Source organism: Fusarium verticillioides, chromosome 2 (genome assembly GCF_000149555.1).
Source record: "Fusarium verticillioides 7600 chromosome 2, whole genome shotgun sequence".
Lineage (NCBI taxonomy): Eukaryota > Fungi > Ascomycota > Sordariomycetes > Hypocreales > Nectriaceae > Fusarium > Fusarium verticillioides.
Genome location: NC_031676.1, coordinates 3,301,844 through 3,328,552, shown reverse-complemented (window position 1 = coordinate 3,328,552; position 26,709 = coordinate 3,301,844). Strand labels below are relative to the sequence as shown.

The 26,709-nt window shown below is 48.3% G+C and overlaps 9 protein-coding genes across 12 annotated transcripts; 6 read left to right on the top strand and 3 right to left on the bottom strand.

Moving 5' to 3' along the window:
• The first annotated feature begins 129 nt into the window (after positions 1–129).
• FVEG_03929 (squalene synthase) lies at positions 130–2,935 on the top strand. The gene is made up of 4 exons (XM_018891597.1): positions 130–458; positions 516–1,569; positions 1,621–1,782; positions 1,836–2,935. The coding sequence occupies exons 1-4, from the start codon at positions 403–405 to the stop codon at positions 1,950–1,952; spliced, it is 1,389 nt and encodes a 462-aa protein (XP_018748141.1). The 5' UTR covers positions 130–402; the 3' UTR covers positions 1,953–2,935.
• FVEG_03930 (hypothetical protein) lies at positions 2,878–6,256 on the bottom strand. 2 transcript variants are annotated; one of them, XM_018891599.1, is made up of 5 exons: positions 5,484–6,256; positions 3,987–5,421; positions 3,627–3,929; positions 3,379–3,574; positions 2,878–3,320 (listed from the first exon to the last, which is right to left on the bottom strand). In XM_018891599.1, exons 2-5 carry the CDS (start codon positions 4,644–4,646, stop codon positions 3,151–3,153), a joined length of 1,329 nt encoding a protein of 442 aa, XP_018748143.1. In that variant the 5' UTR covers positions 4,647–5,421; positions 5,484–6,256; the 3' UTR covers positions 2,878–3,150. The 2 variants fall into 2 exon arrangements, with proteins under 2 accessions (XP_018748143.1, XP_018748142.1); XM_018891598.1 differs by having other exon boundaries at positions 3,987–6,256.
• Positions 6,257–9,598: 3,342 nt separating this feature from the next.
• On the top strand, positions 9,599–10,795 carry FVEG_03931 (hypothetical protein). Its single transcript, XM_018891600.1, has 2 exons — positions 9,599–10,247; positions 10,313–10,795. The coding sequence occupies exons 1-2, from the start codon at positions 9,779–9,781 to the stop codon at positions 10,516–10,518; spliced, it is 675 nt and encodes a 224-aa protein (XP_018748144.1). The 5' UTR covers positions 9,599–9,778; the 3' UTR covers positions 10,519–10,795.
• Positions 10,796–11,804: 1,009 nt separating this feature from the next.
• On the top strand, positions 11,805–16,469 carry FVEG_03932 (hypothetical protein). Of its 2 annotated transcripts, XM_018891602.1 has the most exons (3): positions 11,805–14,790; positions 14,842–15,868; positions 15,922–16,413. In XM_018891602.1, the coding sequence occupies exons 1-2, from the start codon at positions 13,137–13,139 to the stop codon at positions 15,099–15,101; spliced, it is 1,914 nt and encodes a 637-aa protein (XP_018748146.1). In that variant the 5' UTR covers positions 11,805–13,136; the 3' UTR covers positions 15,102–15,868; positions 15,922–16,413. The 2 variants fall into 2 exon arrangements, with proteins under 2 accessions (XP_018748146.1, XP_018748145.1); XM_018891601.1 differs by having other exon boundaries at positions 14,842–16,469.
• Positions 15,403–17,151, bottom strand: FVEG_03933 (GPI mannosyltransferase 1). The gene is made up of 3 exons (XM_018891603.1): positions 16,237–17,151; positions 15,909–16,185; positions 15,403–15,858 (listed from the first exon to the last, which is right to left on the bottom strand). The coding sequence occupies exons 1-3, from the start codon at positions 16,941–16,943 to the stop codon at positions 15,574–15,576; spliced, it is 1,269 nt and encodes a 422-aa protein (XP_018748147.1). The 5' UTR covers positions 16,944–17,151; the 3' UTR covers positions 15,403–15,573.
• A 108-nt stretch (positions 17,152–17,259) lies between these two features.
• Positions 17,260–18,635, top strand: FVEG_03934 (hypothetical protein). Its single transcript, XM_018891604.1, has 3 exons — positions 17,260–17,536; positions 17,591–17,608; positions 17,666–18,635. The coding sequence occupies exons 1-3, from the start codon at positions 17,343–17,345 to the stop codon at positions 18,234–18,236; spliced, it is 783 nt and encodes a 260-aa protein (XP_018748148.1). The 5' UTR covers positions 17,260–17,342; the 3' UTR covers positions 18,237–18,635.
• Positions 18,636–19,262: 627 nt separating this feature from the next.
• FVEG_03935 (hypothetical protein) lies at positions 19,263–22,060 on the top strand (the record flags this gene model as incomplete). The annotated part of the gene is made up of 3 exons (XM_018891605.1): positions 19,263–19,586; positions 19,645–19,905; positions 19,955–22,060. The coding sequence occupies 3 exons, from the start codon at positions 19,263–19,265 to the stop codon at positions 21,878–21,880; spliced, it is 2,511 nt and encodes an 836-aa protein (XP_018748149.1). The 3' UTR covers positions 21,881–22,060.
• A 327-nt stretch (positions 22,061–22,387) lies between these two features.
• Positions 22,388–23,967, top strand: FVEG_03936 (hypothetical protein). Its single transcript, XM_018891606.1, has 3 exons — positions 22,388–22,798; positions 22,859–23,032; positions 23,088–23,967. Exons 1-3 carry the CDS (start codon positions 22,637–22,639, stop codon positions 23,577–23,579), a joined length of 828 nt encoding a protein of 275 aa, XP_018748150.1. The 5' UTR covers positions 22,388–22,636; the 3' UTR covers positions 23,580–23,967.
• Positions 23,867–26,396, bottom strand: FVEG_03937 (hypothetical protein). Of its 2 annotated transcripts, none has more exons than XM_018891607.1 (7): positions 26,055–26,396; positions 25,833–25,908; positions 25,628–25,744; positions 25,487–25,574; positions 25,297–25,434; positions 24,781–25,248; positions 23,867–24,725 (listed from the first exon to the last, which is right to left on the bottom strand). In XM_018891607.1, exons 1-7 carry the CDS (start codon positions 26,067–26,069, stop codon positions 24,476–24,478), a joined length of 1,152 nt encoding a protein of 383 aa, XP_018748151.1. In that variant the 5' UTR covers positions 26,070–26,396; the 3' UTR covers positions 23,867–24,475. The 2 variants fall into 2 exon arrangements, with proteins under 2 accessions (XP_018748151.1, XP_018748152.1); XM_018891608.1 differs by having other exon boundaries at positions 23,903–24,725; positions 25,833–25,905; positions 26,055–26,390.
• Between the last annotated feature and the right edge of the window lie 313 nt (positions 26,397–26,709).

Sequence of the window (26,709 nt, the reverse complement as noted above, 5' to 3'; positions counted from 1 at the left end):
CAACCAGTGATCGAATCCGAATACGACAGTTAATGCATGTAACGCGGCGCTTATGCCCCTATCGGTCGGCAGCACCCACCCTACCAGATGAGAAATTGAGCTCTGTCTGTGCATAATTTGTGGATTTATCCGGAGCGGAGGTCAACCAGTCTCATTTTGCTTCTCCCATCTGTCCTCTCTCTCGCCTTTCCTCTCTCCAAGCATCTCGTGGTGAAAACATACACCAAAGACGTTTCCGGGACCTGGTTGCAACTTAATTGATATATAACATTTGCGCCCTCCCGTTTCTCTGACCTTGTACGTCTGTATCAAGACGTGCACTGCTCAGTTCAAGCTCTCGCGCGCTTCACTTTCTACTCCTACCTTCTCCTTCTCCTTCCCCCTCACGCTACCACCGCCAAGATGGGTTACCTCTACTACCTCTTCCACCCTTACCAGCTTCGATCGATCATTCAATGGTAAGCTTGTATCCTCTCGGCCCTCTTACCAACCGAAAATGTCTAACAATGCTCCAGGAAGGTCTGGCATGATCCTGTCCACCAGCGCGATCCCAGCACAGAGTCCCCAGAGCTAAAGGAATGCTTTCGTTACCTCGATATGACAAGTCGCAGTTTTGCGGCTGTCATCCAAGAACTTAACCACGAACTCCTCGTCCCCATCACTCTCTTCTACCTCTGCCTCCGTGGCCTAGACACCATCGAGGATGACATGACCATCCCCCTGGAAAAGAAGGTTCCCCTCCTTCGAAACTTCCACATCACCATGGAAGAAGATGGTTGGCAATTCCATGAGAGTCAGGAGAAGGATAAGGAGCTGCTGGAGCACTTCGACGTGGTCGTTACAGAGCTCAAGAAGATCAAGGCACCCTACTACCATATCATCAATGACGTGACTCGCAAGATGGGCAATGGCATGGCCGACTATGCCCAGAACGAGGAGATGATCAAGAACGGTGTGCAGACTATTGAGGAGTACGAGCTGTACTGCCATTACGTCGCTGGTCTCGTTGGCGAAGGCCTAACACGTCTGTTTGTTGAGTCCGAGTTGGCTAATCCTAAGCTTGCTGAGCGTCCTTCTCTTACCGAGTCAATGGCTCAATTCCTCCAGAAGACCAACATCATTCGAGATATCCATGAAGATTGGCAAGATGGCCGAAGATGGTATCCCAAGGAGATCTGGAGCCAGCACGTCGACAAGTGGGAAGATATGTTCGACCCCAGCCAGCAAACGAAGGCCCTGGAGTGTGTCTCAGCGATGGTTCTCGATGCGCTAAAGCACAGTGAGGAATGTCTGTTCTACATGGCGGGCATCAAGGACCAGAGTGTTTTCAACTTTGTTGCTATTCCTCAAGGCATGGCCATTGCGACATTGGAGCTTGTCTTCCGCAACCCTGATGTCCTCAAGAGGAACGTCAAGATCACAAAGGGCGATGCCTGCAAGATCATGTTCGAGTGCACACAAAACCTCTACACAGTATGTGAGGTCTTCAAGCGATATGCTCGACAAATCGCCAAGAAGAACGACCCTCGTGACCCTAACTTCCTTGCCATCAGTGCCCAATGTGCAAAGGTGTGTCTTCCTCTCTAACATCTCTGATTTCGGTTCGCTAATGATTTCCAGATTGAGCAATTCATCGAGACTCTCTTCCCCAAGCAGGACCCCAAGAAGCTCGCTGTGACTCAGGCCCAAGTCCAAAACAAGGAGCCAACTATGGACGGAGGCGAGACTCTTGTTCTCTTCGGCGTTGTCATTGCAGCTCTGGTCTGCATTTCTGGTCTTATGGTACGCCAGCCCCATACTCTCAAGGCCGCAGTCAACTAACATCCGATCCACAGATTGGTACCGCTTGGATCTTTGGAGCCAGATTCGATACTATCTTCAGGGAAGCCAGTGTCTTCCTACCAGGTGGCGAGAAGGCTACTCCCATGATTACGGGTCACGAAGAATTGTAATATTATGCGCGCCGATTTGTTTTGCTTTGTTCACGGCACGAACCTTTTTAACGATATCCTAACGTACATACCACATTTAGCAATGGTCCTCATATGACAGGACCTGCTCGGCGGCATATTGCTGGGCTTTATACTCTTGTTAATACTACCTGCAGCGGCGCGATAAAGCGCGCGTTGCAGTTCAAGTTTCGTCCCCCGTTCACCCACTGGTGATGTCTCTGATCTTGATACCCAACTACAACTCCTGCACGGATGTCAAATTGCAATCGAGTCCTTCCATGACTATGATTGTGCCGAAGAAGTGCGAAAATTAAATATCTCTTGCTCTTGGTTTCCGCCTCACGGCGATGTCACGCCACAAGTCTATCTCGACATGTTTGAGGATGATAGACTGGTGGCGGCGGGCAAACATTTCATTCAGCCTTGTAGACATGAATTCATCTGATTCGACCCGTGTTTGGCGATTCTTGCTCCTTTTGGACGTGCTATTACTAGTGAGGCATGAAATGTGTCTGGGCAAGGTTTCACCTTTGATGCTGTTGGTGCGACATGCTGTTACACTACCGGCGGGACACGTCTTAGCCGATCTTTCATCAACGGACGTGCCCATCATTCAGGGGTTTTGGTTACATCGCCCTGCTCTTTTTGAGCCGTCAAGATGCAGGCCAAAAGGATGATGGCAGAGCCTTTGGCTTTTGATCTCGAGAAAGCATTGGGATAAATTTAGAATCAAATGAACTAAATTATGGTCAACTCCCTTGTTCTCCAACTTCGCAGGTTCTTGTCTTAGTTGTTTCCGGCATCAATTCGTGGTATCAAGTCTGCTGATAACCCGAGCGTCATGAGTCGCTTTTCACATACTGGCTCTTGATTTAGTAAGAGGCGCTCGTCAAACTTGGCACTTTATGCACTGACGAGAAACAAATGGTAGTCTAGAAGGTCTATTGCCGTTACGTACCATCTATAGTAACAAACACGCTCGGTTAGGCTATTTCCAAGCCTCAAAAACTCCTGATACACATGACTTGAGATGATTCATAAATGACACCCTAAATTATATCCCATACATACACGAGGCATAAATGGTTCAGGTTTGTACAAGTGGCCAATTATCCTGAAATATTTTGTGGTATAAGAAAAATTCCGCTTTCCCTTGTCCCTGGGTTCCCTGATTGATGCTGCTGCTGCGTTGCTGCTTCTATTGGTTGCCGTTGTTGGCAATGTTGCTGGTAGTGCCCTGGACGTTGTTCTTGACCTTGGCACCGGTCGATCCAGCGAGGCTCTTGATGAGGCTGGCGACCTGGGCAGGGCCGTCGAGCTGCTGGAAGCCCATGAGGTAGGCGGCGAGACCGGCAACGTGAGGAGAGGCTATGAAACATGTTAGTTTTGAGACTTGACTTGATAGTGGTGGGGAAGGAAGACATACCCATGCTGGTGCCACTGAGGGTAGCGGTGTCAGTGTTTGACTTGATACCGACACTGAGAACGTTGACACCGGGAGCATAGACGTCGACCTCGGGACCAAAGTTGGAGAAATCAGCACGCTCATCGGTGGTGGCGTCAATAGCACCAACGGTGATGGCGTTGGGAGCAGAGCCAGGAGAAGTGAGGGCAGTTTCACGCTATAAAGAAGTCAGTTAGGTCACAAATCATGACGGATAGTTGATCACTTACGTTCTCGTTACCGGCGGCAACAACAGGGACAACGCCAGCCTTGAAGAGAGCCTCGATAGCGCGGTTGATGGCTTGAGAGAAGTCACCACCAAGAGACATGTTCATAACAGCCTTGCCAACACGGTTCTTCTTCTTGGCGTCGTCAATAACAAACTGCATGCCCTGGAGGACACCAGAGTTGCTGCCACCGCCTGAGGCATCGAGGACCTTGACGGCAACAAGGTCAACCTTCTTAGCAACACCGAAGGTAGCACCACCAATAGTACCAGCGACGTGGCTGCCGTGACCGTTCTCATCGTCATCCTATATCCAGTTAGCACCATCTCTTTTCTAAGTGTTCACGACTCTTGGGTTACTTACAACATTGTTAATGAAGTTAGCTCCGAAAGTGGCACGGCCCTCGAACTCGCTGTGATCAACCTTGATACCAGTGTCGACAACATAGGCAGTGATGCCCTCACCAGCGGAGTCGTCGAAAACATAGGTGTCCTGGTTGACCTGGGCGTGAGAGAGACGGTCAAGCCCAGGAGGGGCATTAACTTGAGCAATAGCAGCATTAAGTTGAACTTTCTGGTCGGCCTCGATATATGCAACCTCATCAGAGTTGTAAAGGTCCTGAACCATAAGATCATCGGCGTCGAGAGACATGGCACGCCACTTGTTCATGCGGAATGACTGAATTGAAGTAGACATGGCCTTGCCGATTGAGCTTCGCTTGTTGAGGTTTCGCTTCTTGATAGCGGCAGCAAAGGAAGCCTCCTTGGCACTGATCGCATCGTCGTCAAAGGTATCATTGTACACAACGATATATCGATTAGCGATGATGTTTTGAGCATCGGGGTTCTTGAGCATAGGTCGAAGGAAAGCGCTAATTCCCATCTTCTTATCGGCTTCGTTTCCAAGGCCACCTCCGATACTGTCGGCCATATCACCCATAGTCTCGGCAACATCGATAGGGGCAGCGGCAGCAAAGGGTGCAGCAACGAGCAGGGAAGCGAGGAAAGTTCTTAGGAGAGCCATTTTGATAGATTTATCGTTCGTTTTGTGGTTTAATTGTAAAAATATGTTGTTGAAGTGAGAGGTAGTGAAGTGGTTCCAGCCGTTTCACTCAGTTGGCAACTCGATCGTATAAATCGAATGTCGAAAGATAACGAAGGCAAGCTTTGAGTCGGAAACAAAGCAGTAAAAGAGTGCTATTAGAGGAGTTGTGCGATCAACGCTCCTCTCTTGTTGTTGAATAAGGATCGGTCGTGTTAGTTCGCAAGTTCGCGATACACTGTTCAGTATAACAATGAAAGGATGGTGATTAACAAGCTAAATGGGACTGTCTAGCAGCACAAAGGGGGAAAGGAAATCAAGGGAAAGGAAGAATGAGAAAATAACGAAAGAGTCAAAAGAGACGTCTTCCAACAATGAATAACCCGAACAATAGAATGAGAATGGCCGTCCAGCAGCTGACAATGGGTGGGAGATGTGGGTTTAATAGGAGAGCATCGAACAATAGAATATCGACCTCTGACTGGTGGCTTCAACAGGTTCAGATCAAGCTTCGCTGCTTCAGGAGGGAGCCGCAAGATCCATGGCGGGGATGAGGCGCTAGGGGCCGTGGATCCAGGGCTTCGGCGTCAGGGACAAGGGCCTGGAGGTGTTGTTTAGTTTAGTGCGATGAAGCCTGTACGACTATAGTCGCCAAGTCAAACGCCTGGGCCTCACTCCAAGAACCCCTTGGAACCGTCAAGATTTTCTGTTTTCGGTGGGGATTTTAATGCTTATGCTTGCTCAGCCAGCTCGTTAACTTGAATCACTATAGTCAGCTCTGCCACAAGAGCTGGGGATGCGAAAATCTGGCACACTTGCCGTGGCATCGAATCGACGACGAAACCATAATTGCTTTGAAGCAGTTATAATAGCGTATGTAACTGTAAGGGCATCTGATCGACTGTCATCACTGATTGGTGTATTCAAAATTGGCGTTTGATTACTGTTTCTCGAGAGCAACAATCTTGGCCGCAATAACAGCACGTCCCTTGTTCTTTTCCGCATTGCGTTGGGCGAGAAGAACCGTTGTCGTTGCCCACAACCCGCAGGCCCAGTGAAGTACCGCCAATGATATGCAGTAAATGCCGCCTGATCACGGTAAGTCAAAGAGCTGGCGCGTCACATGTAGGACAGTAGTTGCACTTTGTTAGCTAACGGCCAGTGCTTCGAGTGCTGGTAGCGGCACGATTAGCTCATCACTATCCGTAATCTTGTTGCTTTTAAGCAAGGGGCAGGGAAATCCGAAAATCCAAAAGCCTCCGTCCAGGGCGTATGCGAGGATGATCATGACCGACTCCTGCCATCAGCTAAACATCAGTCTTTGCATCACATCCCCAGACTGTCAAGTATCTTGAGATGAGTTTTGCCGGCCAGGCCAAGACCGAACTAAGGACGATACCCATAAACAATGCATGTTGGCAATATCACGGCGGTTTTGTTGCTCGGTTGAGAAAGCGTGATAATGCAGTACGATTGGCGGCCAGTACTGAATCTCAATGTTACATCAGCACGGAAGATCCACTCACTGGAAACCAGCCAAGCTCTTCCAAGAATCGGCGCTTGACGACCCCTGTGCTACCCCTGTCAATCCCAAGTTTGAAACAAGTGACGCTAGGCTTTGGCGTCTGGACCTGCCAGGCACAAGTCGCTTTGGTTGGCTGCTGAAGTCTCTTCCCACGCGGCGTCTTATAACCAAACGGCTCTGATTCGAAGCGTCGTGTTAGCAAACGCCAGATGTCTCTGAATTCGAAGTGATACGTGTGCAAATAGCCTTTGTTTTGTTTTGTCTGTCGGATGTCGGAGAAAAAGTTTGCATTATGTTCTAGTGCGCCCCCTTTGTAAGATCTTCTCCATGGCTCAGTGTCGCAAATATACAGAGCCAAGGGGTTGTTTTGGCAATCCTGAAGGGGCTCTAACGGCCGAGTTCAACGGACGACGAGTATCGTGGGGGGGTGCTAACCCCGGGCTGTCGGGGATATAATAGGTAGGGCGCCATGCAGGTCACGGGCCAAGCGTGTCTCGGAGACATCCAGGGAGCAAGGTGCTGTATCGAATTCTGGTGTGGCTCAGCAGGTGAAGGCCAGCGAAATGACCAAAGGGAATGCTTTAGCAGATTTGGGACCGATCAAAGAAGTCGACCTTCTCGAACAAGGCAAGCAGCTAAGGGCGATTCACCTGATATGTGTCATCCATCATAGATTGATATTTTGATTGGGACGATACTAGATGAGACCAGGATTAGCACGGTTGAAACACAACCAACAAGCGACGACCTCGGTAGAAATCTTTAGCTGTGGAATCACTGCCTGCCGCCTGCATCGTCTGAGTTTGGGAATAGTTTCTTTTCTTCACATGCTTGAATGAAATGACAATGATTCAGAATGCAATGCCCTTGAAGCGGTTGCTCATGACTAATAGCACAAGTGATCACTGAAGGGAAGGAGCGCGCTTACAGAAGAACCCTCCCTGCCAAGCGACCTATCAAAGGCTATTTTCCGGGTCTCTCTAAACAACAAGTCAACAACTGACAAAATATGTTTAACGTTACCTCACTTTTTGTTAACACAAAACACAAAGACACACCAAAACCGATGATCGTCTTTTCGAATCGGGCCTTGCCATGTTTTGAGCTGACCAAGTTCTGAAACTCGCAGAATCGCATCCATGGAGTCTAGATCGTGGCGAGACGGACTTGACACACAGACATCCTTGCCATATACCATTCATTGTCCACTAGCAGCCCAGTCATTCTACCGGGAAAACTGCCATAAGTACGACACTGCGGAAAAGCGGCAACTGATCTGTGTACCGCGGAGAGGCTCTTGCTCAAGTCTGGTTGATCTCCATTATCAATCATGGCTTCTTGTCATCTGGACGATGATATGTCATTCTTAGCCTCCACATCACACGGCCCAAGCCGGAGATTGAATGTCACGACTACCTTCCATATTCTACACGCATGAGTATACACCGCCTTCTATGGTTTCATAAGTCATCAGCTATTGAGTTGAAACCCCATGTGACTGTCTGTTTTATGTCGCCAAGGCTATATCAAATTTTCGAAACCGTATTTCGAGACTTCGAAAATGAAGTCCAAGGCAGGTCAAGGCTGCTTGGCACACATATGGAAGGTCAAATTTGACCCCAGAACTACCAAGACTGATAGTTGGTAACCTATGTTTTTCTGTCCGTTGCCAAAGCCGCATTGGCACCTGTATTATTCTCTTAGCTGTTGATATTGTTGCAGTCCGCGCTTGATGCGAATCCTTATGATCCCTACAACTTAAAGTCTCCATTAACTCAATCTCCCTTTTAACCATAAAGATATTCCCTTGAGACTTGAATTTATCCTTCTAAACATCTCTTTAACCATAAGTAGGTTCAGAAGCATCATTTCGTTGTTTGACACACGAAGTTTTAGCCATTTCCTAAACGAACCCCTTTTCGGGATTAACATGCTTCTAATCATTCTTCAGTGTCTCTCTTCTGTATGATCGACACAGCATCCAATGCAATAGCCAAAAACATGCACGTCATCCGTTGCGCCCACTATCCCGATGGCCATTTTGTTCCTGATTTATCCACCAATATCATAACATGGCTCCATTTGAGGCATCTCTTGGACTATTCAGCCTTGCCCTTGGGTTATTATGACAAATGAAATCTGACATATCTTCTGTTCCAACTATCCCCAGACGTCCAGGGCTCGAGGTTTTCAATGTGGAATCATAAAGGACGAGCTGTCGCCACAGCGTTTGTGCTCATTCTCCAGGTCAGCTAAACCAAATTGACCGTATTTGTTGAACGGTGATGGATAAAATTGGCCTCTTATTTCGTGAACCCACAGTAAGCTATATGCTTTTGTTTCTTTTAGATACAATAGCTTATACCAGATGCCCTCAAGACTTGTTGCACTACAAAGTTCTTGGCAGCCTTCGCAGCAGCCTGCAAAGGATCGATGTAATGCGGGCTTGGCCCAAATCTGGCCCTTGGAGAACCCAGATGGTATCACTTATGGGATCGCAAGCCCTTTCTCAAGAACATATGAATCTTGATGTTCAAATAACATGTCAGGACTACAGTCAGAGTGTTATATCTCTTTCTGTGAGTCAGTTAGCGACAGTCTTCCACCTTATGGAAATGATATATCCTGTGAATAGTAAAATCTCTTAATCAAGGCTTTTGGGGTGCTCATGATGTTACTCTGTCACATAACTTCAGCAGGATCTACATTGACATATTTCTATGTATTTCAAAACTTGAATGGTAGGTTGTAAAAGATAACATAAGAAATGACTTTAGCAAACTAAGTCTTGCGAATTGAACTATCTTATTTCTATTGCTTTCTTCTCAAAGGTACAGAGTGTCCTGAAATTCGTAAGGCGAGGGGGGGATCAAGATCAGCCTGGCTGCCTTTCACTGCATCCACCAAAGCCGAGCCTACAGTTTGCGACTGTCATGAAGACTGAACAATTAGTTCTGTTCATCAAGCTCTATTTATCAAAGATTTTTCCAATGCTCTGGCTGTCAGTATTATCCATGTTTGTCCAATTGATACCCCCAGGTTTGTAAGGAAAAGGAAAAGTGTTGTGATCCATATGCTAGATTACGTTACAAAAGTTATGCAAGGTCCCTTTTCCTTTTTCCCTGTCTACCTTATATATCTAACTACAGATTGACAACTATGGGAGACTATAACTATTCATTGATGGCTAGATGTTTCCGATACTCATATTCCCCGGCGACGTCAGCTGTCTGAGAAGTCCAATGAACTTTGATAAATTTAAGAACATATAGCTTTTCTATATATATATATATATATATACTTTCATCTGGTGACTCAACCTCTACTCTCTTCGAGTGACTCAAGAAACAGTATATCCCGAGTTCGGCATCGGTCAGTAACTTCTGACGCCGAGGAGCGGGGTTAACTTGGTAAACGCCTTCCCATGACTACAAGTTCCACATTGATTCCTCATCAGCATCAACGGATATAAATATCGGCCCCGGCCTGAGTCCGACTATCGAATTGTATAAAGCTCTGTCTTCTCCTTGATTTAAGTAGTTGTTCTGTCTTACAAAACTATCCGTGCAGTTGCCTATCAAACTCCAATATGCCTGACTACGCTTCTATCGAAACAACCTTGGCTTCTATAGCTGCAAGCTCTCAGACCATCGAGCTTCTTCGAGATCTTCACAAGCAAGCCCTCGACGAGCCTCCCTACGTCAGTACAGATGGGCCTGCCTCTACCGCTCTTGACAAGTTTGTCGCGTTGGATCCTGATAAGTGTGCCTACGTGTATCTCCTTCTGCGATCCATGAAGGCACGTTTCGTTGTCGAAGCTGGAACATCATTTGGTGTCAGCACTATCTACCTAGCTCTGGCAGTTTCTCAGAATGCTGGCTTGCAGCCAGGCAAGGTCATTGCAACTGAGAATGAACCTACGAAGGCTGTTAAAGCTCGCAAGTACTGGAGCCAAGCTGGTGATGATATTGAGAAGTTTATTGAATTACGAGAGGGAGATTTGCGAGAGACGCTCAAGACGGGTCTACCAGAACAAGTGGATTTCCTCCTCCTAGATAGTGAGTTAGCCCCTATTGCGAGGAAAGCGTTCTTTTCTCGTCCAGTGTTACTAACCAAACTGCAGTTTGGACCCCTCTGGCTCTGCCTACACTCAAACTTGTCAAGCCGCGCATGAAGCCAGGTGCTACAGTAGTTGCTGATAACACTGAGGCAGCCAAGGCAGGCTATAAGGATTTGATGGCTTATTTGGAGGACAATACCAATGGCTTCAAGCTAACTACGCTTCCATACTCTGGCGGCCTTTTAGTTGCCGTGTATCTTGGAAACTAGGAGTCCCTTGACAGATCAAAAGAGGCATGATATCTCGGGATTATCTAATTTATAAGCGCGACAAAACTCAAGAATACCTGTTTTTGACGTGTAAGCCAAAAGGCTGTAGGAATCAGATGGTTGTCTATTGTAAATCGATCGACCTTCGATCGCTGATAGGATTGGAGCCGATAAATCTTTCAAGGAAATGAGACTTGTTTGGTTCAATAAACGTACTATTGAAGTTCTTCTCATAAATCCAAAATATCTTTCGTTGATGCGCTCGAAGAAGAGCCCTTCTGTGAATCAAAGAGGTGAGATAAGGATTCGGCATTTGCTTTGGAGCATCTGCAAATTGTTGCTATTTCTGACGAGGATCTTCATGCAGAAGAACATCATCGGCAGTTGAGGAAGATCATATATGCCAATATTCTTCGACATTTCAGTATATAAGAAAAGAGCTACCTTCTTAAAAATGCACTGCCTCATGGTTACGAATATATACCTAGCCAAAGTTGAATGACGACGCACGGTGAATGATATAGGGTATGCGATGACGATCTAAATTTGATGCTACATTGAATATGACACCATGATCGTAATTGACAAAAACACTTGGACAGTTTTATGATAAGCGTAGGAGACTTCCGATTGGCTTTTTTTCAACTGTCTAATTGAAGATCTCATGCTTGTTGTTGCTCCTTGGCACATCATAATACTGGATTGAATGGCGCCTGGAGACAATCAATTGTGTTCCAGACAAAAGACTCACTTCATCTGACGGCTCTGTCGAACAAAAAGCTGGCTCTTGGAATGAATCCTTGATAGCGTCGCGACTAACGAATCGATAACGCATCAACAAGAGGAGAAACGGGAAATAAGCAAAGCAAAGCCGAGGAGATCGCGCCTGGCGCGGCGCTAGTAGATGAACAACTTTCAGGGTCTTGCAGGGGGTTGTTGTGGAAATCATGATGCGCTGGCTCGAGCGAGAGGCTATTCTGGACAGAAGAATCTGACCATTGGGTGGAGGTTGGATAGAGTTTGGAGATGCCTTGTGCCCAATGGCGTGATAAGTTGCTGATTCATTCGGCGTGTTATTACCTAGTTAGTAACCCAAGGCAGAGGCTGGGCTGAGGACTTGGGTGACACATTTGGTCAAAGTGAGGCGTTCAGCGGCTTGGGTGGGTTGGATGTGATCCATGTACATGGTTGATCGCCTGGGCTGCAGAGAGGAGAGTGGAGGTGCTAAGGTTTATCTACTGGCGCTGGAACCTGTTGCAGCCAGCCGTGATTTCAGCGTCTGTTACCAGATGAACAGGATAACAAAAGATGAATCTGGTTTCCCTTTGTCTTGGATCGTTGCTAGAGAACCGTTGCTGGTAGGTTACCTGCAGTTACAACCACAATTCCATTAAAGCTAGACTCCCACATGTCTTGTCTTCCATGTCTAGGTTCTTTGCTGTGGAGATCCGTTGCCGCTAAGCACGCGACCTCCACTAACTTAGGTTCTTTGATAACGATCCGTCGTGGACAATTCCTGTGCCAGCATGAACAAGATGCAACTGCACTTAGCAAACAAGCAGAGTCATGTGTCGCGACGACGTGGCCATGACGGGGACGGTAGTGTCGATGCCTTATCTTGAAAGGCCAGATCAGCATGGGCGGGTTGCAATACGAGCGAGCATGCACATTTGCAAGGCTATGTAATGGAGACTTTCACTGCCACTCAAGACAAAACAAGACCCGGATATCGCTGCAAGCACCCACGCAATCTACCTTACCTAGGCTTGGTTGGTTGAGTGGTGAGACGTGTACTGAAGGGAGAGACAATGAAGACAAATATGACAATCAATTTTAGTAGCTTAGTTCAGTTGCCAACAGCGGGTTACTCAGCTGTAGAATAATAACAACAACAATAAATAATGTGGATTGGATCCATGTTAGCAAAGGCAGAAGTGAGTGAGGGGGAGTCTCTCGCTCGCTACCTATGCACCTCAGTAAAAGTGCGGTGCTGCGCAGTGCAGTGTAGCATCTGCTAATCAACGCCTCTCATTTCCAATTTCACTCCCACTCCCACTCAACGCAACGGCTGGCTCATCTTTCAATCCTTTCCCCTTCCCGTCATTCTATTTTCCATCTCCATTTCCATTCCCCAATTCTTCTCTACCTATCTTCTCTTCTTCTGCTTCTCCCCTAACTCTCTTTGCCCACCTACCTACCTATTCAACATCTCAATTTTACGAAATCACCTCTCGTCGCCTTCATCCGTAACCGTGGAGTTCATTGATTGACTGACCCTGGTTTCGGGGTTCCCATCTCGTCGGCTGTCGTATCGCAACCCATCATATTTCCTTTTTTTTATTACGATTCCCCTCCCTGGAGGTCAATCACCTGTTTCTCATCCCTCCCGTTCCCTCTCCCGTCCGTCTGTGTCCACCGTGAACCAACCGAATCTTTGGGGGCTTAATCTCCAACCCTTGAACCTTGTGGTCGATAAACTATCTTCTCCTCGTTCACTTTCAACCATAATCTGCTCCTCTTCATCCAACAACCGCCGCTGTATCTGTATCCGAGTGCCATCATCCAACCCCGGCCCGACCTTCTTGAGATGCACCACGTACCGGCCTTGGAGCCATCTTATGGAGAAACTTGAATCGCAATCAGATACCGATATCGATATCGATATGGGAGATTCTATCAGTGAACCTATGGATACGACCGATGATGGCCACACCGGCCCGCGTGCGCCTTGTCCTACCTCGATTCCTGCATCCGCCCTTTTACCTATCCGAGATAGTTATACATCACGAAGGAACGACCTCAGCGATGATCGAGACGATGATGCCGATTCCGATACAGAATTTGCCTCCATCATGGCTACGTCCATGCTGAACGGCATTCTCAATACCGCTTCCAATCCTGTCTCTCCCGGCTCGTCCAGCCCTTCTCACGATCAAGCCAAAACATCCGATTTCGTTCCTCCGACGAGACCGAGCAGTACACCATTCCCTCACCCTGATCGCCGACACTCCAAGCCATGCTGCTCCAGCGGTTCTCCGCATGGCGCCGACCACGATACTCCCACTGACTCTACCGCTTTCCCCGATAACGAGCCGGTGGTCCTTCCTCGCCCTATAACCGACTTCAACCAGCTGCCAATTGAGGTACATGAAGCGATACTGGATCACCTATTCGGATATCGAGTTTCCGCTACATCGCGAAGTTCAATGGCCGTATCAAGTATTACAAAGAGTTGGGGGACGGCACTTAGACATTCGAGAAGAAGGGAGTTGACGGAATTGGCGCTTGTGAGCGATGTTTGGCGAATTCTTGTTCAACAGCGGCTATATCGTCATATTAAACTAAAAGCAACTGTGGACTGCCTAGAAGATGCTATGGTTCACCTTGCTCTACACGAGCACCTGCAATCATATGTCAAACACATTGAGATCTGGTTCCCTGTTTTCCAACCAACCTACGGACCTGTCGCTCTATCGAATACTCTGACGCTGCCTACGGTCACCATGGAAGGACTGACTAACGCGACATACACTTTACCCGGCAACAACTGTACCCTTGAGCAAGTGTTTCAATTTGTCGGACAGACTTTACCCCAGGCCAGAGTCTTGACCCTAGAAGGAGGTGAGCGACGCAAGGCACCGAGAGTTCTTCACTTTCCCGAGCAGAGGATCGATCCGGCCATCTACAAGCCGCTGCCTGTCCTCGAATCGGTGCAGACTCTAGTCACGAGGGGCCAGTGGAATCTTATGCGAGATGATCAGGACTTTGCAACAGTTTTGAATGCTTTACCAGGTCTTTACGAGTGGCAGGGCTCTTATAGCAAACCAAAGTCAAAGAGCTATATTACTATGGCCGAGTTCCTTCCAAAACTCCCACGTCACATTACGAATTTGAGTCTTTGCCTCGAGAGCGACTATCGTCGAGAGGGGGTCATGCCACCATTCTATTCGAAGGTCGTACAGAAGACGCACATTTGTGCAAGGATGGCCGAGGCGTTACCTTCATTAGAGCATTTCGCCTACACTGGCCGTGTTTGTCACCACTTTTTTGATGTGGCTATGCGGTCAACTGACCCACGAACTTCCCGACTCAAGACTCTGGACCTGACAGTCAAGAATTGCTGTCGATACAACACAAGCTTCCATGAGGCTGGCTCTGGCATTCAAGATATGGGCTTCATCGATGCTTTTGAAAAGTTGGTACTATCTGCGATTCGATCACTGGAAAAGCTCAAGGAAGTGGTTTATCTGAGGATTCGGTTTGTTGATCTTGGTAAGTTTATCCGCAGCTCAACCTTGAATTCCTAATTAACGTTAATACCAGACTCCGTACTACCCCCTCTCAACCCATTTTTCATTATGCGCAAGGGTGCCTGCTCTGGCGTCTGGAGCGAGAGGATTTTGGCCGAGATGGGTCGCGTACGCCCTGATGTTCATTTTCCAGAGCTGAGTGAATCCTTTGGCAACATTGTGTACAACAAGGACGGAAGAATGGTCATCACACCTGACCCCCCGAGGACGAAGATTGCATCACTCAAGTTGTCGAATTATCGATCTCTTGCGACAGGCATCACGATTCAGTGAGAAATGCATGCCAATTTGAAAAACTATGGATCTCAAACCGCAGAAGACAGCCAGAAGATCGGCACGGCTGGATTATACATATGATACATCACTCTTTATGTTTTGAGACGGCGTTCAAGGTTTGGAACTATGGAAAGGAAACTGTTAATTGAAACCACATACCCAGGAGATTGGGAGTTATGAGGGCGCATGTATACACGGGAACCGCTGGCATGGCTTTACTTGGCTTTGAGAAGAATTTGCTTGGGATCTGTTGAAAAGTCACGAAATGGAAGAGAAGACGGTGAGGTAATTTATCTCAGGGGATGCGAGCTTCCATATACCCTCTACGATACTGGCGATTTGGTATTATAATCGATGAATAAGATTGTCTGAACATTTATGCTGTCTTCATCATCAAAAAAATATCCATGCTTACTACACCCTTTCTTTTGTTTTTCAAATTTCTGAAAGGGGGACAATAGTGTGGCTCTTATTCGACGTGGAACTTAATGGTTGATCGTGTTGACTGAGCAGCGCCGTCACTGATGATGACACCCAGAATCCAGCAGTTGACTAGGAAAAAGCCGAGCGAGGCCAGCCAAAGGCCTGGGAAGAAAGTACTGATGCCGAGAAACTCGAGCTGGTAACCTTGTTGCAACCAGGCAGCTTGGGAGACTACCCAGAGCAACAGAGCTGAGATGCCTAGCTTAGGGCTACGGAGGAAAGATGAGTTGGGCAAATAAAGTGGCAAAAAGATCATGTACCAGAGGAAGTACTGATGATATGTTAGTTGATGGACGAGCAATAAGGATGAGGATGACTGACTTGGGAGGTACAGACTTTGTTAAACGTAACAAAGGCAAATGTCTGAGCCATCATGGCTGTTGCAAGATCGCGCTTGGCGATAGCGAGAGGAATGAGAACACAAGATAGAAGAAGTTGAGGGAGGAAGGCGAACGACTCGATACGGAATGAAGGTGCAGCATCAGCGGGAGTGGCAGAGGTGAGATACAGCAGGACATTGTAAGGCGAGAAGTTGTGACGGTGGTCGATCCTTGTGACATGGTGAAAATAAGTATGAACAAGGAACGGGGTCTCATAACTGTGAGTTTGTTAGTTATGCTGGCTCTGATATTTGTGTATGAGGACTTACATGGAGAACATGATGAGGTTGAGAATCATGAACGTTATAAGGCTGAGAAGTCCAAACTTGAGGCGATCCGGCGTGAAAAAGTTTGAGACTGCTTCCTTGTATGATGAAGGACGAGTAGCGGCCTTTGTCTCTTTTCCTAAATGAGCATCGTCCATCCACCATACAATAGCTGGTGCATAGATGAAGGGGTAAATCTTGAAGTGAACCGACACTCCCAGAATGATCGCGGCAAGACTGAATTTCCGCCTCTCCACAGCCCATAGCAAACCCATCGTCAACACACCCAAGAGGCCTTCTGAGCTTCCACGGGTGCTGATGGTCGCTACCATAGGGTTCCATAACCACAGCGCGGAAAAGCCTCCAGCCGTAGCTTCATCCATACCCCTCCGTCTAAGCACGCGCAGAATGAGCCATCCCGCCAAGAGATCAGCCGCAGCAAAGACCAGCTTTCCAAAGGCGGAGAATCGGACGGTTGGTAGGAGTAGCCAGGCGAGCAGAGGCGTGTAACGATATGTGTCGCGGGCATATGGTGATGAGCCTTCAGCGACGAAGCGGGAAGCGTCGGTAAAGACAAGATAGTCAATGTCTGTGTATTTTAGGGCTGAATGGGCATCTTGATAGAGGCCGTAGAAGAGAAGAGCGAGGCGGAGGAAGAGAGATATAGTGAAGAGTGGCGTTGTGCGTAGGAAGGGGGTTATTGAAGGCATTGTGAGGGTTGAGATGAGGTGAAGATGACAGTTGGCGGTGAGTGTGTAGTGAGATGAGACAGGATAGAGAGGGTAAAGAGCTTATAAGACCATAGCTTATAACAGATTGTGACGTTCCAAGTTATCTCAATTTTCCTCTTATTCCGATTCACCCAAAAAAGAACCTTTTTGTTGTGTGCCACTCAATGGCAGTTTGCTGATGTTGAGTAACGCAGCCCGAATCAAGCTGCCTTCCAAAAAATGGAGAGCTTTTGCTTGCTCTCTCTCCACTAACAAATCAAATTTCACGTCATCCCTGCAAACACGCACTAACAATCAAGACCCGCCTCGAACCAACCTCCAAGATCATCGACTACCATCTTTTTTTATAAGCTGCATTTCTATAACAATCGGATCATAATGTCGGGCGGTGTTAAGAGAGACCGCGACGGCAATGCTCGTGTGAAGAATGCGGGGCCGCCGAAGCAGGCTGGGCCAAGGGGCAGGTTCCATGATATGTTTGAAGGGTTTCGTGATGAGCTTGATGAGCATCATGATCGACGAGAAAGAATTGTGAAGGCATCGCGAGATGTCACTGCCCAGAGCAAGAAGATGTGGGTTTTGAAGACCTGGGCTTATAAGTGCAAGTTTTGCTAACTAGTTTGCAGTATCTTTTCTCTTCAGAGGTAAGCTCTTTGACATTTATCTCAGTATCAAAGTGAAAGCCTGCTCACACATCACAGAGTCAAGCATCTCAACAAGGACTTCCCTCCTCACATCCAACAAGACATAGATACACGCCTAGAGGAAATCTCCAAACTCCTCAATGGAATCGCTCCAGATGTCCAAAATGTCAATCGCTATCGCTACACCTTTTCCCTCCGTTGTCTCGAAGAATTCGTCGAGGCTCTCTCTTTCGCACACTACCTCCGCCACCAGACCCTCATCACACCCACACAAGCACAAGCTGCTATGCCCAGCGACATGGCTCTCACCCCAAACGACTATATGTTTGGGATCTTCGATCTATTTGGTGAGATGATGCGCTTTGCGACTGTCACGACGGCTCAAAATGGTGAATTGGCCGGTAATGGAGGACGAAATATCATGAGTGATATTCAAGAGCTTGGGTGTGAGTTTGAGATCCTGCCTGATGTGCCGACGAAGGATTGGAGAGGAAAGATGGCTGTGATGAGGCAGAGTGTCAAAAAGGTTGAAAGGCTTGGGTATGGACTTGTGGTGAGAGGAAGTGAGAGGCCAAAGGGCTGGGTGCCGGATATGAAGGATGATGCTCCTGAGCCTGCGTCGCCATGAACACTCAACTTCAACTCATGATGTAAGGAAAACGGGAACTGGCTGTTGTGGGATATGATGTGCTATCTGGTTGAGTTGCTAGAGCTGGCTGCTCTAATATCATGGTCTATTTACGTTTATGGAGGACTACGGCCACCCCTGCTGATGATAAGGAAATAGTTGATACAAAAAGTCACATTGAGATATGTTTTCTCAGCTGGGAATCTATTCTTTTGCGATTATATGGTGTGCCCACAAACTCGGGGGGATCTTTGAATAATGGAACTCGGAGCTTTTGCATGCCAATCCCTTTTAGCCAAAGATTGGTGATAGACAAAGGAGAAAACGGAAATTCTACGATGGTACAAAGACAATTGGAATGATTGACCGTGCATTGCATCGCCTATTAGCATTCGCGGGGAACAATCATTGTTTAGGTATCCGACGGCTGTAGACAAATGCACCGATCAAGCAATAACATACAGACTGAGCATGAAAATGGTTTGTGATCTTTTAGGGCTTTTTGGGGTCAAATAAAGGCACCAGAAATACCTGATGCATGTATCGTCGGAATCTGAGGGTCGGGGCGGTCTTTCATCCTCCACCCGCGAATAACTCTTTTGCACCTTGCACTTCTCATCCCAACACCAAATCTTCCATCTCCACCGCCAAGAGGAAACTTGGACTTCACATGATCTTTAGGAAGCACTTGCGCCATATTATTAGGCTTTTAAGAGACATCCTTCGAAGGCGTCTTCGCTCGGGCCTCATCTGTTTGCCTCTATTTTCAGGCTCAACCAAGTCAACCACCCTCTCCTCTCTCTTTCTTCAATCACCACTGTTGACTCTCTTCGCCGAGAAGCGTCGGCGCGCAGAGACCTGGCAATCAGCTAATCCTTCCAGTCTCCTAACAAATATTTCTTTTTCACTAGATCATTATCGTTTCCAGGCGTTCTTCCAGGCGCAGCTTCAGGACGCCCCGGGCGCTCAAAATCCGGATTTAGGCGTTTCTTTTCATGGGACAAACTCTCGAGCCAACGACTCATTATGAATCACACTTCTCCTTCGTCGGGGGAGAAGACATCTGCGGATCCGTCAACCCGCCCAGAGCTATACAGTTCTCAGCCTGACGATGTCCAAAGCGCCGACTTACCCAATCTTCAACAAGAAGCACAAAAGCCGGCAGCGCAGAATGACGAAGCAGCCTCCTATCGGACAACGTTTTTCGTAAATGTTGACTGGAGTATGGGCTCGACGCTTGCGACTGCAAAGAACATCGTTGGCCAGATGTACGTCGAGTGTTTGGAACCTCTCAAGAGACACCACCCATACCCTATTATCCTCATCCATGGAGACTTTCATACTGGTCAGGTGAGCAATATTATCAGAATTCGTCACACCAACTGATTCTAACTCCGCGTAGGTCTAGACAACCAAGCCAGATGGTCAGCCTGGATGGGCCTCGTTCTTCCTCAACAAAGGCTTCCAGGTCTTTATCGTTGATTTGCCCCCTTCTGGCCGCTCCAACTTTTTAACAACCTCCCATTATATCCACCGCGAGGCAGGCCTCAGCTCCAGTTCTATCCCGGCAAGAGGAGTAGAATCAAGCCTAACTGCGCCTGGTGTACCTCGAGAAGTCGGCGTGCCCCTCCAATATGCAAAGGCGAAATTCCACGATAAATGGCCTGGCGTAAGTGTAGAAATCTGTGTCTATTCATTCAAGTGCTGACGGTTTATAGACAGGAATGCGCGGGGATCCCATTTTCGCCAAGTACTGCGCTTCCTTGGAGACTCTTCACCTCAACAAGGTGGAGCGTCAATCTCTCGCTCAGAATGCCCTTCAAGCGCTCCTGCGTCATGTCGGAAAGTCTGTCCTCGTAGGCGAAGGATCAGGCGGAGCTGGGGCTTGGCTAGCTACCGACGTTGAGCCTGATCTCGTCGCTGGTGTAATTGTTCTCGAGCCACCAGGACCTCCTTTTGGCACGGCATGCCCCAAAGAACGAAACCCTTACCGCCAGTACACACCTTTCATTCAGTATGAGGAAGGGACACGAATCTACGGATTGACGGATATCCCTCTTACCTACGATCCTCCAGCACATCCACATGGAGGATACGACCATCCTGAGAAGAACCCGCTCGACATAACCACACTGACTTCTCCTGATGGAAAGAGCGAGTGTTTCGTACAGGCTCCAAAGCCTCGCAAGCTCATCAACATCAAGAAAGTGCCCAATGCGGTTGTCACGGCACATGCCAGCTCGCATGGCATGTACGACTGGGCTACAGTGACTTTCATGTTGCAAGCTGGTGTCAAATGCGACCTGATTAAGCTTGAGGACAAGAACATTCTGGGCAACGGGCATCTCATGTTTCTCGAGACGAACAGCAATGAAATTGCCCAGGTACTCATGGATTGGATTTCGGAGAAAGCGTTACCAGCGTCATTCCAAATGCTGGTCTCAGAACCTACACCACCGCCAGAGTTCAGTGAATTTGTGGACACTGTCCAAAGACTGAGCCCTCAAAGGGAGTCAAGTGTCGAATCCATCAGCTCTCGAAAGACACAATTGCTGGACTTCCAGTCGCTGGACCAGGAAATGAGCCTAGTTCAATTCCCGGAAACACCACAGCCCTCATGCCAGCCCGAAGTCAGACCTCATCAACCCGAGTCGTCTGGTGAGTATCCAACCGGAGACTCGAACAAGAGAACCTCTCTGTCGTCTGGACAAACAACCGTCAGTATGTTTAATAGCGCCGATTCTCCTTATCCGTCTTCGACGTCGGTTGATAATCCGAAACGACGACGAGTCGTTGCCGCTACTGGAATGTCCACTCCGTCTTCAGCATCATCTGTAATCTCATCATCTCAGGAGAGCTCTAACCAGACACAACCCACGAGAGTTGGTCAAGTTCCACCACAGCAAATCCAGGTCACAACAGAAGAGAAACCTATTTACGATATCTCTTTGTTGAAGCCCACTCTTCCAGAGGGGGTTCCCTCTTGCCTGAAACTTCCGGTCAATAAGGACAATCAGCCTTCGATAGCAAGCCCTGCACTGAGTCTCCCCAGTCAAGTTCAAGCTTCCAGACTATTCAATGGGCAATCAAACGCCTTGTATGGGCATATGCCGATTGCTCAGCAATACAAAGCATTACATAGAGACTATCAGCGTAGTTTCACGCCCAACAAGAACCACACAACGGCCCGCTTTGAGTGTCAAACTGGATCCTCAGACAAGTCTATTGGAGCGAACATGTATAACCAGAAGAGTCTCCCCTCTGGTTTGGCTTACCCAGGTACAGTCCCAGGACCGAACTTCCAGTCGCGGTCGCCCATTCAACAAGCACAGCAACGAGGTTCTTATCCCCAACGACCGGACCATTCACCTGCACTGAATAGCGGAGGAGACCTCATGCCGGTCCCAACTTCGACGCCGACTGGAGACCAATTTACGATGGCAACTCTTGCAGGACCCTATACCCCTTTGGTGCCACCGTCAACACAGGGCAGTCACTTCCACAACCCTTTTGGTACTTATCCGCAGATGACGCCCCCGAGTCCATCTCCGGCTCCCAGGCCATCATCAAACCCTCCGGCATTCAATTTCAGCATAGGATCGCCTGCTCCTCTTGCACAGCAGAAAACCCCAGCCTCCAAGTGAGGCCACTGAGTCTTGCATGAGTGGTGGTTGGATTTTGGAATGGGTAACATTTACAAGGGACTAGGAGTGATATCGGAAAGGCTATGAATGCGGACAGTGTCCGATCTGGGTCTATTGAGCAAAGTCTGGGATGTAACTTGCTATAGCCAATATTCCTCAAATTGAATGTTTTGGAACAGAGTGACAGAAATCAGTGCAACTTCTGTATTCAAAAAGAAATCTTCAGTGTGAAATGCTCATCGTGCGAAGTTGACTAGGGGAGGGAAGAAAACTCAGAACCTCAATCCTAAACGACAGAAGGACTTAGGCAATCTTGCATAAATTTACTGGTAGGATAACTTTACTAAGTTTAGGATATCTTTTGCTAAGTTTATTTTAACACCCTATATCCTGCAAGGTCTGATGTTTTCTTGCTCCCTGACGGTTGAGTCGGTTGATATCACTAACATGGAGCTGTACCTAGGTACCACTGACGCCATAGTTTGCACCGCCACCCGTTCCCGAGCTGCCTAAAACGCCACAGCTTCCCCATTCCATCCCCCACATGACCATGACCTCCCCGAGCGCTTCCCTATGGGCCTCGCATCATCACTGAAGTGACCCGAACCTTCCATCACTTTAACCATTTTAACCTCGAAAACCAACCCTACTAAGACACGTCCCTCGTACGACCTTTTCTTTCTTTCAAGCAACTCAAGCCAAACCACAAACGATCGAAGAAGGACTTCTCGCTACGTACGCGCACTCATCGCCGCGATGGCTTCCAACACCAAGTACCAGCCAGCTCCTCAGAGCGATCCCGACGACTACACCCACGCGCCCCCCGCCTACGCTGAGGGTTCGGCTGCTCGCGACGAGACCCAAGGCCTCTTTGGTGCGCCCCGCGATAGCGAGGATAACCTCCCCGATGATTTCAAGGTAGGAATAGATATGCTCGATGCAAGGCGAATAAGGAAATGCTGACATGATGATGTCCAGTTCGGCGGCTCTGTGGCTGAGGCTACTGTTGATATCCGCAACCAGTTCGTTCGCAAGGTCTACACCATCCTCACTGTCCAGCTCCTCGCCACTGCTGGAGTGAGCAGCCTCACATTCTTCAGCACCGGTTACAAGGACTGGATCCAGAGCCACCCCGGTGTCGTTTGGGCTTCGGTAAGTTCTCACTGAGCTGCGGGATCATGAACATGAATGACTAACACATTCACAGCTCTTTGGTGCAATGATCTTCATGGGCTTGACCTACTGGAAGCGCAAGTCTTACCCGACTAACCTCCTTTTCCTCTCGCTCTTCACTCTTGCCGAAGCCTACACCATCTCTGTTATCGTATCGTTTTACAAAACATCCATCGTTCTTAACGCTGTCGTACTTACTGCCGGAATCTTTGTCTTCCTCACTCTCTTCGCTTGCCAGACAAAGTACGACTTCACATCATGGATGCCTTACCTCTTCGGTGCCCTGTGGGGTCTCGTTATCTTCAGCTTCATGGCCATGTTCTTCCCTTACAGCTCTACCGGCGAGCTCATCTACGGTGGCCTTGCTGCTCTCATTTTCAGTGGCTACATTCTCGTCGACACCCAGCTTGTCCTTCGCCACCACCATGTCGAGGAGGAGATTGCTGCTGCCATCAGCCTCTACCTCGACATCATCAACCTCTTCCTCGCTATTCTGCGCATTCTCAACAGCCAGTCTAATAACTAAGCGATACCGACCTGTAAAAGCTTAACGAGGCGTAGACACGAGACCTGTGGACCGATGACTCGGTTCTTAACTTCCATCGCTGTGCTACCAAGATTGTGTCATGCGAGTTGTGTCTGATTCAAGAGCTATCTTAATTGTTGTGTTACGGAGGGTTTCCCTAGTCGAACTATGGATTTTGGCGTTTCTGGAGAAAGCTTGGTTTCCTTTACTACACGTTAATCAGGCTGTCTAAGCAGCTTATACTCAGGACAGGATAATTGATAGTCATCATCACAAACCTACACACTATGCGTATTTCCAAGTAACAAGATGTAGCAAGTGTTTCAATGTTCATCAATCGTATTACAAAAAATATTGAATTTATTTGATATCAGCATTAGAAGGCCACTAGAAAAAAGAAACAATCAAGGTTGTGTCGCCCAAGAATGGACAACGATGTACGCCCAATACAAGTCTAATATGACCACAAGATGGCACCAGGACACGGCAATATGTCCTATCCGCCAGTCGTCTGCATGCATCGTATCGTAGCGCAAGGGCGTCTTCATCCCTTTAAGAGACTCCCCGCACGCTGCGTCCCTACAACAGCCAGAAACATAATGACCCTCCCTTGAGAATGCTTCTAAACAATGGGTAGCCGCCCACCATCAGTTTTCCAGGCAAACCGTTTCCAGATGGCATGCCCAGAATCGTTTTTAAGAATAGCAGACGTTTGGTGAGTGAAGGAGGGCGGCGAAGAAAAAAGAAAACGACAACTCAATTGTTCAGCAGCAGGGGGAATATTCTCATCTTTCTCTTCAGTCGTGGGAGAGGAAAAACCAACGCCAGCAATAGACAATAGTCCAACGTCGCATTTTTGAAACACCGCAAAAGACCTAAAATGTGAAGTGATAGGTCTAGTTGAGTGGCTCCTCGCCATTGGGCTCGGGTGTGCCAGTGGCCTGAGAAGCAGCCTCTCGTTGCATGCGGGCCTCGATCTCTCGGAGCTGGGACTCGCGGGCCAACAGCTCTTGTCGCTTTTCGTTAATCTCGCGCTGTACCTTGAGTTCGATCTCGCGGAGCTTCTCCTCCTCTCGTCGGAGCTGCTCTTCCTTGAGGCGCACTGACTGGGAGGCAAGATCCTCGGGGTTCATTGAGCTATCAGCACTAAAAACAAGTCAGTCAGCTGTGGTCAATATTCTAGAATTCGGCCAAAACTCACTTTCCAGAAGCACCCTCGACGCTCTTAGACAGCTTCTCAGTACGGTAGTTCTCGTACAAGAAGTCGTGGGTGATTTCCTTCAAATCAGCCAAGTGGCTGTGAAGCAGGGCAGATCGAATGGCAAGGAAGTCGGAGTGACGAGGGTTATCAACCTCGACAACACCCCAGGGGTAGTGACGAGCGCGAACCTTGCGGCCACCAATCTCAACAACCTCCTCAGATCCAACGATGGCGAAAGGCATAAGGCCACGGAGCTCAGCGTTCTCCTCAACGGTATCCTCATCGTCCTCCTCAATGTCGTAGGGGAAGTTGTAGACAGGAATGCGGTAATGCTCGATGTCCTCCATAACCAGCTTCTTGGACTCGGCGAGCTCGGCGGGGGTGAGCGAATCGGCGCGGCCAATGACAGGGATAACGTTGACACGGGGAGCGAGGCGCTTCATGAGCTCGATGTCGAGTTCTCGGAGGCTGCAAATGTCAGTCGCGTTCCAAGGATCTGGAGCTTATAAAACATACCCATGACCAGTGGGAGTGATAAAGTAAAGCATAGCATGGACTCGGTTGTCTCTGAAGCGGGGGTTACGCTTGATACGAGACTCCTCGGCAAGAATATCATCATATTGTCTCTCGAGGTAGCCAACGATCTCGGAGAAGCTGGCATTGGGGTTAGTAGAGGGGTAAAACATGGACCGCGATACTAGCTTACCTAGCCTCGTTGTCAATCTGGTCACCGAAGCCGGGGGTATCGACAATTGTCAGGGAGATGCGAGTACCCTCCTCGTCAAGCTCGAGCTCTATAGCCCAATTAATATCGTGTATGCATGCAAGCATAATTGAATGTACGTACCGACAGTGATGGGCTTGATCTTGACACCATCCTCAACGTGGGCGCTGCCAGCATCGTCGGACTCCTTATGATCGAGAACGCTCTTTCCGCAGAGTGTGTTGACAAAGGTGGTACGGCCTGTCGAGTGTAAGTTTGGTTTATTTTTTCAATGGCAGTGAGGCCATTGTAGCTGTCGTCGCAGCGGTTCTCGCAAGGGGCCACGTACCAGTGCCTGAAGCACCACAGACCATCAGGCAGAACTGAATACCCTTCTTGACATTCTTCTTTCGACGGATCATCTTCTATTGGGGAGTAGGGGTTAGCGAGCTGAGGTCTAAATGGTAGGCGCGTGAAAGTTTTGGTCCATGGAATCATGTGTGGAAACGGTAGCTTCAACGGCGGTGGCATCCACACGACAGGACAGGACTGGAGGGGAGATAGCACGTACGCCCATGGACGACATCTTGAAGATTGGATTCTCGAAGTTGAGGTGAAGCTGAGGAGATACGGAAGGAATAGGTCGAATGCACCAAACGTCGAGCAAGGACTCAAATCGAGTATGGTTTTTGCTTGCGGTGGTTGAAGTGGAAACTTGGGGAACCTGAACTGAACCAAGGGGAAAATGTTAAAGGAGGCTAGGAGGAGCCAGAGCCAGAGCCAGGAGAGAAGGATACGGGTCGTGTTGGACTTGGGTCGGGTTGCTCAAGGGGTATGGGCAATTTCACACCTGGCCAATCGTTCCTCCTCTAAGATTCAGGGGAAGTGCCTAAGCTAGAGTGCCAGTGCTAACAAATGCCAGCTGGAGTAAAGCAGGTGCACCCCTACCGCTACGAAATCCACACTTCCATTGCACCTCAGCACCCTGTAAAGCCAGACCGCCTTCCCGCCCGAGGGACCACTAGCGGACCCTCAACGAGCCTTCCATTGCTGTGGCGCTTGCTTCAATCAGAGCTCGTTCTTTTGTTTCGTCACGTGATATCATTCTTCTATCCCGTCTGTTCGAATCTCTCGGCAATAGTAGAAAACTCAGATAGGGACTCATCCTGAATAATTCAGATAGGCTTTAGATGTTCTATGATACACTTGTGAAGTTTCTTGGGTAA